Genomic DNA, 15230 nt, shown 5'->3' with positions numbered 1-15230 from the left:
AAGATCCTTACCTTGAATTTCTTTGGAGGAGAAATTCTAGAGGCCCGTGTACTGTGCAATGTCAGTGCACCTTAAAGAATCCCAGGTGGTCGAAATTCCGGAACCCTCCACTACGGAGTCTCTCATAGCCTGAGTTGCATTGGGACGTTAAACCCCATAAAACCAAAACCAAACCTTCTTCGATGTGCTGACGAAATTGTCTGCACTGTCATTGAAACATGAGCGTCCGGTTCGCTCCGAACCATCAAAAGGGTCACCTCTGCCGAGGTTAGGCCTAGCTGCCACGGACAACTGTGTTGCACGCCGATTGACTTTGTGGCAGGTTCCCTTGAACATGTTCTTCCACGATGCTTCTGACATCGAAAATCTCGTTTCTTCTTGGCATCCATTGTAACCAGGAGCACCAAGTTACATGAAAGCTTACCGTGAAAGAGCGTCTCACTCGGTCATTCAGAATCTGTGTTCAATTTGCTATGGCTGGATGCGATCTCACCTTGCACATTTCCGAGAGATCTTAATCAATAAGGTTTATGCTGGCTCGCTATTTGTGGGTTAATTACTGCTGCTGTATCGGCTGCTCATTCTGAGAGAAAAGTCGAGCTTTGCGTTACTTTTCACTGTTCAGACATCTTATATTTTGTGCGTGGAAAACGATAACCACTGAAGAACACTAAAATTGCGTTCTGACATTGACACCACTGAATTCTCGGAAAATAAAATCTGGCAAGACCAACATCTGGTCATAAGCTGCGATGAGTAAGGCCGCCATCTGGCGAAGAGAGAACCCTGTTAAGAGTGGGACATTGGTTGCCTCTCAGTTCTCCAGATTGCGCAGCCTCTCAGTTGGCTGCTCCACTCGCCTCAATGAAAGATGTGTGCAGCCAGCAGACTAATTTTCGCTGTTTCAGGACTGCCCTGGCAAGTTCTGATGCCAAATTACTTAAGAAAAGTAGAACCTCATAAGCTACCTTGTGGTGGTCGTGTTTGAGCCCAGTTCGTCCAGTAGCTTGAGCAGTTTTTACAACCCGCACCGATAAATATGGAATGCGGTGTACAAAATAGGGCTGGATCCCTTTTCCCTGGCAATCTCGTTTCGATGGAGGCCAAGTGCTAGTAGAGGTTGGTGTACTTTGTGGTGTCTGTGCACATTCAGGAACTCCAGGTTGTCGAAGTTGTCTGGAGGCTGCGGTATCTCTCATAGCCTTGGTCTCTGAGACGTTCAGCATCGCCCATAGGGTGGAAACTTGGAGGTGAAGGTTGCAATTTGCAAACGCAGTACAAGCTATGGGGGAGACTAAGCTCCGGCTTTAAGAGTATTGTAACGTGGCGGCCAGCCCAAGGATGAGGTGTGGTGAACCATGAACGAGAGATGATTCAATGGCCGCTGGCCTAGCGCGAGCGCTCCGTCCCGCGCCACTGCCAGCTTCGTCTTCGTCACACTACCCGGGGCCTCGGAGCGATCGTCCCAATCGGTGACGAACAGACGGCGAAGTGGCGATGGTCTTGAGTGGGGGTTGAACAGTATGTAGAAGATGGTGCAGTGCTGGCCGCCACGATGAGAAAGATGAGAATGAGTCCCGGTCCACGAAGCATCCGGGCCGTAGGGTGCCAGGAGCTGACGGCCGAGGCCCTTGGACGCACCGAACGGCAGGGGCAGGGGGGCGGTGTCCTGAAGTGTGGGCAGGGTCTTGGGTTGTTCGGGTCTTTGGTCGGTTGGGTCCTGGGTCGTCGTGTCTTGTGGCCCGGCGGGGGACGGGGCTGGGGTGAGCGGCGAGGTCGGTTCAGGTCGGGCGGGCTGGGGCACGGCCGTGCGGGCGGACCAGGTACGCACGGCCGACGTCCATGTCAGGCGCAGGACACCGAAGCTCCGTGACCAGGATGGCGATGAAGGGACCCCAGCACCTCACACCAAATGTAACGTGGCGGCCAGCCGAAGGATGAGGCGTGGTGAACCATGAACGAGAGATGATTTAATGGCCGCTGGCCTAGCGCGAGCGCTCCGTCCCGCGCCACTGCCAGCTTTGTCTTCGTCACAGTATGAAGTGACAGTGTTAATGGTTACTGTCAGCTGGTCTCCTTGCCCGTGCAGAGAGGACAGTTTCCTTTCACAGTAGTGACCGTTGTGTGAAGAACCACATGACATACATATAAAGCCAGACTTCGGTCAAGGCGTATGTACGTGCCTGCGTGGGCTGGCGGTGGTAGCGTCATGTCTCAAAGGGTCATGGGTTGATTCTAGTCTAGTTTTCAGCGCATTTCATTTACTTTATATACTTGCATGTCCTCATGACGTTTGAGTTATGTTGCAACCTTCTAGTCACCAGTTCTCCAATGTTCCGAATCCACCACTCCACTTGTAACATATGGCCACCTTTTCAACGAATCTGGAATTTTTGCTCGTGACGACCATAACTGTGACAGATCTTCCACTGACCAGGACACTTAACGGTCTTGTGTTAATACTGTGGGCTTGTTTTAAGGTTAGAAGTGAGCATTTTGTATTGTGGAACAAATGGGAGATAAGAATATCGTGCCTGAAATAAACGCGGCAATGGACTTGGAAGGGCATGTAATGTGCAGAACTGGTACCCATGGTCCCTTGGGGTGATGGAGGGGACTGCACGCAAATGTGGACAGGGACATGAAATGGCACAGGACAGGGCATACCAGAGTTATGGGAGAGACCTCTGTCCGCTTGATGGACACGATTGCACTAATGTCTGTGTAGTGGGTTTAGGGCATTCCTTTTGGGACAGTAGATAATCGGACCATTGAAATCGGATTGGCTGGGATTTGTCAAAGGGATCATGTGGTTGTAGTGCGAACCGGTATTAATTTTAGGTTGCCTGTTGAGATAAATGAGGAATGGAGGAAATGCATGTTACTAAGCAAGGAGAGATGTAAAACAGTAGTTGTGACGTCCAGTCTGGCTGTTCAACAGAGCAACTGGTAGTATTTCCTTCACACAACACAGTGTACTAAGTTAGAAGGGAGCAGGGGGCAAGGTGATCTTAAGATTTCACCTCTGTTTAGACACCATGCAACCAGGCATGTTGTTCAGCAGTGAAGCACCTATTTTTAGTGGCTGTTTATGCAGCCGCTCAGTGAAGGTCTGTGTTGTGCTGTTGGGGAGGAACACAGTAGTTGCATTTACTGGCTGTGGCAACTTTCGGTGTGCCTTGATGAACAAGGACCCAGGCGTGTTTGGATGATTTGAGGAGTGTTGCTTTTGGGAAAAGCCGTGAGGGCATGTGTTGTGGCTGAGTGTGTGCTGCTCCTCCTCTGTGCAGCTGTGGACGTCGGACACCCAAGGGGACGGCGATGAGCAGCAGGAAGGTGGTGACAATTGATCCTCGTGTGTGCGCCGAGCCCCTTCCGCGTGCATTCCCATCGCGCTGCGGCCGCCTCAGCAGCAGCAGCGGCGCCGACAACACCATCACCACCACCTCCCGCGGCCGGCCGATGATGATGCTGATGCTGCTGCTGCTGCCGCCGACGTCGCCACCGCCCTCTCCCCTCTCCTCCTGCCCCTGTTCCTTTACCTCCCACCGCTGCCGCCGCCTCTGGTCGTCGTGGTCTTTGCCGCCGCCGCCGCCGCTGCGCCTACCCCGCTCCTCACTGCCCCCTCCTCTCCGCACTCCTCCTGACCACTTTGTTCTTTGCGCCCCCCCTTCCTTCCTTCGTTGTTTTTCGTCGTGTCAACTGGAAGGCACCCCTTCTCTCTCTCTCGTCTTGCCAAAACCTTCTCCCGCCCATGAGAGAGGGGCATAAACATCATCCGGCGGTCACGTTGTGTGGTGTCACTTTTTGAGCCGTGGTGTGTGTAGTGTTGCGGCCGCCTGACACTCTCCTCCCAGTTTTTTGTGTGGGGGGGTGGTCAGAAAGAGCTGGTCCAATGTTTCGTACTCTCTCCCCCTCCCGAGGGAACTCTGTCGGTGCCCTGTCGTTTTGATCCCTCCCCTTTCGCAATTGTGCAATTGTGCTTCGTTTGTCACTCGCCCTTGGTTTCCCCAGAGTTCGCCATAGCCAAAAAAAAAAAGAAAACTCCTGTGGTCCTCCTTTGTTGCGACCTTTTTTGAGGGAGCTGGAACAGCAAGAATCCCAAGTCTTCCGTTGGTTTTTTTTCTCATTAACCAGTCTTCGTTGGCCTAAACGAGGGGAGGGGGTGTGTTCACCGGGCTGCTGGATAGTTTTTCACATGCGACTGTGGGCTTCAGGCAGTGTGTGCGTGTGGTCTATACTCAGAAAGGAAAGAGCCTAGGTTTAATGCTTGTTTTTCGAAGGAAGGATTCATGCCTCCTCTTCGACGATGCGACGGCAGCGACCACGTTTTTTTTACCGTACCACTACCCTCGTCTTGGACATTTTTTTAAGTGTTCAGGTTCGTGTACAGCTTTTTTTTTCTCTCATGTCCTCCTCGTTTTTCTGTTGGATAGAATTTTTTTTTTCCTAGGAGGACAACGTTCTAGTGATGCGCAGAGCTTTTTTATTTGTCCGTAAAGGTCGAGAAGGCAGGGGGCGGGAAATGCATAGAATAGATGACGATGTGCGGCGGCCCTCTTAAAACCCGCCTACACTTAGGAAGCGCTTTCTTCCCTCGCGGAACAGGGAGGGGCCAGCGAGTGTCTGCGACCACTGCTGTATTTATGATCTTTCGTAGCTGACCAGTTTACTTTCCTCCCCCGCGAGGCGCCTCCTCTCTCGTTGACATCTCGTTTACGCGTGTTGGACATCGCCCCCCCCCCCCCCACCCAGTTTCCTCCTCCTCACACCTTCCCCTCCTGTCCCTCCCCCCCGCCGAGCCCCCTCCTTCTCCCCCTTTTCTCCTTCCTCTTCTCGCAGCAGCATCGTTATATTAAAAAAAGAACATTGTCATTTACTGGAGCTGTCACCCGATTCCTTTTGTTTGCCCTCCTGTTTGCGCATACAGTGTACCGAGAACTGATGGAAGAGAAACGTGTGCCCTTGATTTCGATCCCCCGTGGTGGTTGCTCACTTCTGGTCGGCCTCCTTGGGTCTCTTGCGTGTGTGCACCGGGAAGAAAACCCTCCGTGGTGTTGTGCTCGGAGTTGCAGCGGCGGCGGCCCCGGGTTCGCCTCCCCCCCGCCCCCTTGGCCCCAGCTCCCGCGTCACATCGGCTGGCTGCGCGGAGGGCGCGAACTTCGGTGCTTGCTCCGCCCTGCTTAGGCCATGCTGCTGGGAGTGACGTGCCTCGCGCAGACCGACGCCTCGCGCCTAGTCGCTGGAAGTTGCGCTCTCCTTGCCACCTTGGAAGGAATATGGCTGCTGCTGCTGCCTGAAGTTCCCAGCACTAAGCCTTTGTGGTGTCCTGTGAATGTTTCTGGTGAAACGGAGATTTTTGTGTCTCGTTAAGAAGCACCTAGTGCACCTGAGCAGTTCGTGGAGGCAGTGGACGCTGCTGTAGCAAATTACCTGCGGTAGTCTATGCCCAGCCTTAGGTAATATTGGACACAGCACCCATATATCTTCCATGTGCGGCAACGCAGAGAAAACGATTGCGCTACTCTGAGAGCATTTCCAGACTAGTAGTGTGTCATCCACGCGGCAGCTTTCTTAATGTAGCAGCTACGGTGTGTTCATCGTGGTGTGGCATGATAGTAATATCGTGGAGAGCTGAGATTGCATTGATAAAAAGCCAGTGCTGTGCAGACAGCCTAATGATGCGGCTTTATGGAACGCATGATCTACATCAGGCGTCGTGCAAGAACGGAGTCTTTAGCACCCCATTGGTCGCCAGGTGCGAGCAGCCATTTTAGATACAACTGGATGCTTAGTTGTGGGTCAGCCGACAATTCCAGACTTCCGCCTGCTTTAGTTGGGTGCAACGTAAGCAGCGAAGCTCCGCCCCCTTACAGGACAGCTGCACAATTCCTCAGCTTGAGGCAATATGTTGCCTGTTCTGAAGGCTTATCTTGCCCTTTACAGAAGCAGATCTTAAGACGATAAAAGGTCAAGAATTTTGAAAGCACTGGGTTGTTTGGTGTGAAACGAAGTTTCAAAATTTCGTTTAATGTGATTGGTCAGTGGAGGAAACGTTCGCTGTGGACCATGGACCTCCACCACTGCTTTAAAAGGGGCTCTGAAACATTGAGGGGAGTACATAAACTCGATCATTCCCTAAACTTTGTTAACACCAGAGCCCGTTAATACTTGTACACGCGGCACAGAACCCAAAATCGCGCGGGTAAGTTCGCGAGCACTCTGCCATCGCCGCGTCACTCTGGCGGGCCAGGAAGCGCCGCCTCCGACCTATAAACGTTACGACCTTGAGTGTGCACAAGAGATTTTGGCTGCAGGTAACACTTCGTCTGCTAGCTCGTTGAAACATCTTGCTTTAGGGTATTAGTAAAGCGTAAAGCAGCAGCCGTTAATATTCCAGGCGTACACTTTTGACGAAAGTCCCTTTCAGAGCCTCTTCTAATGCGTGACACTGTAGTGTGGACTTCTCGGTTCGCCCCCACTTACCAGAAATGCTGTCGTACGAGCTGCCGGCTCGGGATGGAGCCGTGGGCCATGGTCGGCAGTGGCGTGGCGTGGCATAGGGTGTCGGCAATTATTTTCCCTACGGAGAGTCTCCAGCCGACGAGTGAAATTAATGATTGGCTTTGCGGCGCTGTGTATACCTTTCTGGGTGTGGCGGGGTCCCCCACGGGTGGCGGAGACCGCGAAGCTGTGGGGCGGTCGTCTCCCAACGCTTCCTCAGTTCAGTGCTTATCGCGGTGGGTGGAGGTCTGCAAATGGAGCGGAGGCCAGACGGGCTTTTCAACGATTGCCTCTCTCTTTGCAGCGACGTGAGTGTAACCGGCCGGGGTGTAGGAAACTTTGTCGACGGACTCGTGGCCCCGACCGCCGAGAGTGTTCTGTTTGTAGCGAAGGTGGCCGCTCCCTCCTGTGGGAGGAGGGAACAAGAATAAACGCCTCGTGCAAGTTTTTGTTTGTCCCCGAGGGCCCGTGTGGCTGTTTCGCTTGTCGCCGTAGTTCTCTTTTGCAAGCATCGGCTTGCAGGTTCTGCGAACTCAGGGCGGTAGGTCGCATCTTCCGCACCCAGGATGGTCTCGGGGGGAACATTTACCAACGCATGTCGCATTGTCTCGCGTGGTCGGTCGCTGCAGTCCTCTGCTCCTTCCTTGCGACTGATAGCTTACCCGCCGCGGTCCGAGGCGGCTTTTGTGACCACTTCGGAGTGAGATTGGTCTGGACGCAACCGGAGGGCTCGCCATTGCGACTACGGTGATTGCCGGTGGTTGCGTTATCCCTGCCATGTTGTTTGGCTGCGAGACCACGCTTCATCGAGAGTCGCCTAGACCTCTGGCCTGGGCGCAAAGCTGGTAAGTTGATGCCTGAAATTGGGCGGTATAGTAAAATGAAGTTAATCCGGACTCCGGGGGGCCGGGAAAAATGTCCGCATAACTAAGCTGCTAAAAAAACCATGTGCGTAAAAGCCGGGATATATGGAGCGTTTTTGGTCGGCGAATTTCGCCCGGCGGCCCGCATTTGACATCTGGAGTAGTCTCGTGGCGCCGATCTGGACCCGCCTAAAGATCATGGCCAGATAATTTATCCCCGGCGTCCGGTGAGACTGGAAGCGACGGCTGGCATGGCCAATAGTGGAGCAGAAGGCCCGCTTTTTTAGTTTGACTGCAGTTGCGCCTGCCGCCGCGACCATGGGCGGCACGGAAATATCGTGAAAATGAAACGTCGCTTTGAGAGACCGTGACCTAATCTTATATCAAAATGCCTGTTGCCTCCCTGAAGCGAAAAGTGTCGAAGAAAAAAGTGGGCGTCTTAGTACATTCAAGAACGTAAATACACATTTCGGGATTTTAGCAAAAGGGGTCAGCGTGTATGCTGTCGGACGACAACCTCGCTGTGTGGCATTTGCCACTTGATCACATTTGCTTTCGCGTCGAGGGGTAGGCGGTGCCGTGGAATAACCATCGGAAGGAAGCGAGGGAAACGTGTTCGCACTAGTAAAGCCCTGTGAGCATAAAGGCGCCCGAACATTCAAAATTTTAGATCGCAGCTCTTACGCGCCCGCTTCGCGGCGTCGCCGTTGTCCGTTGTAACCAGCAGTGGACACCCTTTAAAAAGCAATGGAGTGGGAGCACGGAAAGAAGTAAAAGCGCAACCTCCTCCCCTCCTTAGCAACCGGCGCGGCTGTGCATAGCAACCGTGACGTCACACAATAGCGGTCATAGAGTTTCTTACTATTACCTAGAGGGAAAGCTGGCGGCGCTGCACTTCAGCCAACATGGACGCTCAAAGCATCATGGGGCGGTGAGCTACTTGTTGCGGCACAGTCGTAGTTTTTCGGGAACACAGAGTGGCAGTACTAAGGCGTTTCATTCCGAAAACGTAGTTCGTGTGTGCGCAGACGACTTTCGCGCGAACGCAGTGTGCAAAAGCCATAGTAGTGAAGACGCGACGACACACGACGCCAATAAAAGGTTTTACTCTTCCGAAATGCCATTAAAAAACCTCTTAAAGTATCTAAACAACAACATTTTTTCTGAAAACATATTTACTTTTAAAAGTGCGCCTGTTAATTACGAAATATTAGTTTTTTTAGTGTTCATCACTTGGCCAATAGGAAAGCTAGTCATGTCTTATTTTAGGCAAACTTTGCACTTAAATGCTTTTCTGCTCGTTTGTTGCAATCATTAGACAAGATATTGAATGTTAGGACGTTTGTAGCTATCAAACAGCTTTATTTTTTTATTATTTTTTGGACAAAAGTTACAGTTCCGCAACAAGTAGCTCACCGCCCCATGATGCTTTGAGCGCCCATGGTGGCTGTGGTGGTCACGTGGGGTCTCCATGCAAACTCCCATAGACGGCTTGCCAGCTTTCCCTCTAGGTAATAGTAAGAAACTCTATGATAGCGGTAGAAGTGCGCGCGCGTACGTTGGCGGTGGCAGCTACACCGCCGCTGCTTCGACCACGTCCGGTCTCGATGCGTGTCGAGCGAGTGAGACGCATGGCTCCGAAGCTGCCCACTGATTCCGCGCCAAGCGGTTCGGGAAAGCGGCAGTGGGTTGACCACAAAGCTTTCGCCAAGTACACTTTATAGAGTTTCCAAAGTGTCCGGTATTTTTTTGAGGAAAGGAAATGCGCAGCATCCGTCTTCCACAGCTGCGAAACCAATAGAGCGGGGGGCTTGGAAAGCAGAGGGTAAAATTTGTAAATTGGTTTTTGAGGAAAGGAAATGCGCAGCATCTGTCTCACACATCTCGGTGGACACCTGAACCAGAGGGAAGGCGCATAACTGCCCTCTTGGAACAGTGGACACCTCACCCGTGCTTTAAGCTAAGTGGCGGTAGTGACAGATGTGTGCTGCATGCTTTGGCATTGACAACGTTGTGCCAGAACCGCTGCCACCTGGCACTCAGGTTCGAACCCGATCGCGGTGGCCGCGTTTCGATGGTGGCGAAACGCAAAAGGCGCCCGTGGGCCGTGCGATGACAGTCCAAGTTAAAGATCCCCACATGGTGGAAATTATTCCAGAGACCTCCTCTGTTATGGCATCCTTCTTTCACTCCCTGCTCTATCCCTTCCTTTAAGGCGCGGTTCGGGCGTCAGCCGAGACATCCGAGACGGTTACGGCGTCATCTTTCCTCCTCATTTGAAGTTGGATACGACGGAAAAAGGCAAGGTGGAGGCTATGATTAGGCAGGCGTATAAAGCGGCCCTTGGGTTGCCTCACAATGCGTCTATCGAAAGACTGCTGGGATTAGGGGTGCACAACACCCTAGAAGAACTACGGGAGGCGCACTTCGTGATGCAGCTCGGTAGGCTTTCAAAAACAAAAGCAGGAAGGGACATATTGGAAAGAATCGGCATTGGAGTTGACGTTCCAGCCGGTGACACGAAAATTCAGATGATGCGGGAAATGCACAAGGGCTTGTACATAAAACCTTTGCCCAAGAACATGCATCCAATACATCACGAGGACCGCAGGAAGGCAAGTGCCGAAGCTTTACATGCTAAGTACGGGAAGTACAACGGGGCAGTCTATGTATTAACACTTCTTCTTGGGCGAGTTGGTGCATACTTGATTTGAAGAAAATAGCGCCAGAGCATGCAAACCACGAAAAGACAAGGACGAGACACAAAGCGCTTTGTGTCTCGTCCTTGTCTTTTCGTGGTTTGCATGCTCTGGCGCTATTTTCTTCAAATCAAGCAGTCTATGTAGATGTCGCAGAGTATAAGGGCAAGGACGCATTTGCAAATGCGGTGGTGGACGGGCGGGGACGCTTGATTGCCTCTGGATCAGTCAAAACCCGCTCCCCAGAAACTGCAGAGGAAGCGGCGATAGCACGAGCTATAACTAGTAGTAATGCTGACCTGATCTTCAGCAATTCAAAAACAGCCATCCGAAATTTGGCGAGGGGTAGAATATCTATCACAGCGACGCGATTGCTGAATCGGGCCACGGGGCGAGGGACTATGGAGGCGGAAATTGTCTGGGTACCTGCACACTCTGGGAACCCTGGGAACGAGACGGCTCACATGAATGCTCGAGGTTTCGTCAGCCGAGTATGTGAGCCGGACGTCCCGGGAAGGTCCACGAGAGATGGGCTGGTATCCTTTCATGACGGCCGCCGCGGTGGCTCAGCGGTTATGGTGCTCGGCTGCGGACCCGAAAGACGCGGGTTCGATCCCGGCCGCGGCGGCTGGAATTTCTTTGGAGGAGAAATTCTAGAGGCCCGTGTACTGTGGCACGTTAAAGAACCCCAGGTGGTCAAAATTTCCGGAGCCCTTCACTACGGCGTCTCTCATAGCCTCAGTCGCTTTGGGACGTTAAACCCCATAAACCAAACCAAACCTTTCATGACATTACTAACCATTTCAGACTTGAGCGGAGGATTTACCCACCTCCGGACAAGCAATTGGTGAAGGCGCAGGAATACGTCTGGCGACGATTGCAGACTAGATGTTCCTTCACCCCATACGTGTTGAGCAAAATCTACCCGGACATTCAGCCGGAGTGCAAATGGTGTCAGGAATTGGCAACCTATGACCAAATATTATGGAGCTGCAGCATAGCACCGCCACGGGGGGATATTATGCGTGATCATTCCCTCGAGCAGTGGGAGGCCGTGTTGGCCAGCTCAGACCCGGTCGTCCAGACCAGGGCCGTGGAGTGGGCCACCCAGGTCGCCGTCAGCCATGGGTTGATGGGCATCTAACACGGAATCGTCCACACATGCTCTCTGACGAAAATAAAGTTTTTCCATCCATCCATTCCTCGATATCAGTATTCTTCTTCTTAATCCTCTCTATAAAATCAGTATTCGTTTTCTTTTTTTTTCGTCCCCCTCTTCAGTTCGTATCAAATAAAATAGTGCATATTGAGGTCGTATTCGAATAGCATTCCAAGAACTGATGCGAGGTTCGAAAAGGGCAAACCGCATTTTTCTTCGATGCCCGTTTCAAAGCTGCCGTCTGACGTACGCAGTGTGCTGCCGCGCGGCAGGGTTCAGCAGAAAACCGTGCTTTCATGGCTGATAACGCAAGCCATGGCTCACGACTTGTCCCTCTCATGTGGCTGTTTGCCGTCGTCAGTAGCAAAAAGTTATTTTTCGAGGCGTATGAAATGAGCTAATATGCTGACTTCGATCTGCGACGCTCATAGTAGAGATCGCCGTTGTCTATTCGCTCGAAAGCACTATTCCGACGGGTAAACCACGAGCAAGATCATGCGATGTTTGTGGGTTTGGGCAAAAGTATCTTGCGATGTTTGTGGTTTGTGGATTTGTGCAAAGTGAAATAAAACTAATATTGCCGCGACTGGGAGTCGAACCCGCGGCGTCGCGAACAGATCAGTTTGTTGACTGGGACCGCCTTCGCCCCACTCGTCTCTCTACTTCCTCTTCTGCTCCTATCAATGATCTCTAGGCCTGGACTGAGACTCTATTGGCGGACGTCCGCACTGCCACATCCACACTCCCTGCAGCACCACACTCCACCACGGCAGACAGCCGTCTGCTGCACCTATGGGAGGCTTATCACGCCGTCCACCGTCGCTGGCAGGCCCAGGAACACAATCGCCGCCTGCGCCTCCGTTTGGCCCAGCTCGCGTCGGATATGAAGGCGCACTGCTCCTCTCTTCTTCGGCAACAGTGGGGCCAGACCTGCGATCGCATGGCCGGCAGCCTGGGCCTCCGCGACACGTGGTCGCTCCTCAGGGTGCTGCTAGACCCTACGCACACCAAAGCCTCTCAGCGCAAGGATATCTCCCGCCTCCTTCACTCCTCCCCACTCTCCCCACCGCAGACAGGCGGAAGACCAAACACTGCAGACGAAATACTTGCGGCATATGCGGCCATCGGCAGTTGGCTTCCGCGGTTTCGCGGGTGGTCTGTACGGCGAATAAACAAAACGTTACAACTCGTACGGTACAGCTTGTGAATCTGCATTCACTTTAAAGCAATTAACGGCAGAATAGGGCTGGACAAGCCGCAGACTGATTTATCATATACTTCTTTGTCCATGGCTGTTGAATCCCTCTATGCCAACGCTTTTTTCCGCACGGCCACGACGGAAACGAGTAGCCAGCAATATTTTAGAGCGCAGCTCTTAGGCGACCGTTTCTCTGTTTCGCGGCGTGGTGGTGGTGGTGAAAACATTTATTCAGAACGGACAGGAGGTGTTTGGATCAGCCCGTAAGAGACCTATCCTTACAAACACTAGGTGGAGGTCCCTAGTTTGGGACCCCAGTGGCGGTAGCCGCCGCCCGGGCGCGCCCGACTAAGGCTTGTTGGGCCTGTAAGTCGGGGCAGCCGAGCAGGGTCGCCTCCCAGTCCTCCCGGGTTGGGTTGGGGATAGGGGGAATGGCCGGATTGGAGGGGCAGGCCCACACCATGTGATAGGTGTCCGAAGACACCGCACTACAGTGCGGGCAATTGCCGCTAAAGGAGGGGTCGAAATGTTTTAGGGCTGCCGGGCACAGCAATGTATTGGTGAAGAGGCGGAGAAGGAGCCGCTCATCCGCCTTCTTGAGGCCTTTACAGGGGCTAAGGTCAAGGCGATGGCTATCTTGATAGTAGGTTGCGATATTTTTGAACGTATAGACCGGATTAAAATCGGGTTCCTGAGGTGGGGAGGAGAAAACAGCCCGGTGAGAGAGCGCGCGGGCGGCTGCGTCTGCTGCCTCGTTTCCTGCCAACCCGTGATGAGCAGGGGCCCATATGAGGTAACGGTGTAAGGGGTCCGTATCCCGTATGCAATTTTGGTATATTCGATAGGCTAGGAAGGGAGTGCAGCCTTGTTCGACGTTCCGACAGGCCCCTCGCGAGTCGGTGATTATGTATTTTGAATTCGAATGTGAGGCCGCGAGAGCAATCGCGACCTCTTCTGCTTGTGTTGCACTGCGGGCTCTGAAAGTGAGGCCGTTAACTGTGTTGCTGTTGTGAACTACCGCGGCCGTGTACCATCCCCCGTGGTGAGGGCCGGAGGCGTCCACGTAGTATACACCTGTTTTGTTGCCATAATATCGGGCTAGCGCTTCCGCTCGTGCCAGGCGCCGACCATTATGGTCTTCATGTGACATGTTTGCTGGAAGAAGCCGCACGTGGAGGGCACGTCTCCACAGTTCCGGGATGCGAAACCAGTCTTCCACTGGAGGGGTGTGTTGGATATGGAGTCGAGCAAGAAGGCGGCGACCCGACTCCGTGAGCGACAAGCGCGTGTACTGGTTTGTAAGGTGCGCCTCCCGGAGCTCCCGGAAAGTATTCACCACCGCAAGGGCCATAAGCCGGCTGTTTGAAGTAGTGATTGGGAGGTCAAGGGCACGTTTAACAATTTTGCGAAGGATGACCTGAAGGGCATCCTCCTCTTGTTCCCATAGGTGGAGACAAGGAGTCGTATACTAGTTACGAAGGCGTTTGCCAGCAGCAAGGCATCCTTACTTCGTAACCCTCCGCGTTTGTTGGAAACCCGGCGGACCATGCGGCCCACCTGGTCCCCCACCTTACGGAGTTTGGCCAATGTAGTGTCTGGCCGCCTGTGTTTGTGGATGTAGAGTCCGAGTACCCGTATCTCATCACTTTCGCGTATGGGACCACTCTCAAGAGAAGGAAATATTTTAGTTGTGCACTTCTGTGAGGGGCGGAGGTGCACAAATTCCGATTTTTGAGGGGAACATTCAAGACCGCAGCGGCGGGCGTAGCGGTCTACTATCGTCGCCGCTGTTTGCAGGCTGGTTTCAATGTCCGCTGTGCTGCCCTGCGTGGCCCACAGAGTGATGTCATCGGCGTACAGGGTGTGCTGCACGCCGGCGACACCACTCAGCTGGGCCGGCAGGTGCATCATGGCCAGATTGAAGAGCAGCGGGGAAAGTACCGCGCCTTGAGGGGTTCCCCGGGTGCCGAGTAGGTAAGGACCATGGTCTCTATCTTGAATTCGAATGTAGGATTGACGATCCATTAAAAATTGGCTTATGTATCGGAATGTGTTGAGGCCACAGTCGGTGTGACTTAGGTTAGTGAGTATGATCTCATGTGTTACATTGTCAAATGCCCCTTTAAGATCCAAGGCGAGTACTACCCGGTCATTATGGGGGCATTCGAGGGGGTCAAGGACTTCCCGATTGAGTTGCAGGAGGACATCCTGTGCGGATCTGTGTGGGCGGAATCCGAACATGGTGCTCGCAAAGACATGTTTGTGTTCAAGATATGTAGATAACCGATCCCGCACCGTCGTCTCCATTAGTTTGCCCACACATGAGGTGAGAGAGATGGGGCGGAGGTTATCTGTGTCAATTGGTTTGCCAGCTTTAGGAATAAAAGTGACCAAAGCCGTTTTCCATTCGATTGGCAGGGGGGTGTCCCCGCGCCAAATCGCATTGACGTATTCCAGGAGGGACTGGTATGTCAAGTCGGGCAGGTTCGTCAAAAGCTTGACGGTGACCTTATCCCGTCCTGGCGCAGTGCCCCGTTTCATTTTGGCGAGAGCCGCCCGCAGATCATGGAGCTGGAAAGGTTGATCCAGCTCCGTGTCTCTCTGCCTGCATAAGAGTACGCAGATCCACGGGGGTCTTGGGCTGTACACAGATTCTGTGTACAGTTTCTGTGCCAGTTGAGTCGTGTTGCCAGGAAAAGCGTGCATGGCTCGCTGCAATTGTTTTTGTGTTTCGGTTCGTGTTTGGGTTGGGTCGATGAGGGCTCGAAAGAGACGCCACGTGTTTCGGCTGGACATTTGTCGCGCGG

General features: G+C 53.0%; 1 protein-coding gene across 3 annotated transcripts in view; it reads left to right on the top strand.

Annotated features, from left to right (window-relative positions):
• 14-3-3zeta (tyrosine 3-monooxygenase/tryptophan 5-monooxygenase activation protein zeta) overlaps positions 1–6961 on the top strand; it is a 31752-nt gene extending 24791 nt beyond the window's left edge. For 2 of the 3 annotated variants that reach the window (XM_089557911.1, XM_089557905.1), the window contains exon 6: positions 3291–3788. In XM_089557911.1, the coding sequence (XP_089414037.1) occupies positions 3291–3350 (60 nt within the window). In that variant the 3' untranslated portion in view covers positions 3351–3788. Of the gene's footprint in view, positions 1–3290; positions 3789–6808 lie in introns of those variants that run through there. The other variant, XM_089557916.1, reaches the window with a different exon arrangement.
• Positions 6962–15230: the final 8269 nt, after the last annotated feature.

This window comes from Amblyomma mixtum, chromosome 1 (assembly GCF_055824585.1).
Source record: "Amblyomma mixtum isolate Tamu chromosome 1, ASM5582458v1, whole genome shotgun sequence".
Taxonomy (NCBI): Eukaryota; Metazoa; Arthropoda; class Arachnida; order Ixodida; family Ixodidae; genus Amblyomma; species Amblyomma mixtum.
The sequence above is the reverse complement of the archived record's forward strand: the minus strand, read 5'-3'. Positions and strand labels throughout refer to the sequence as shown.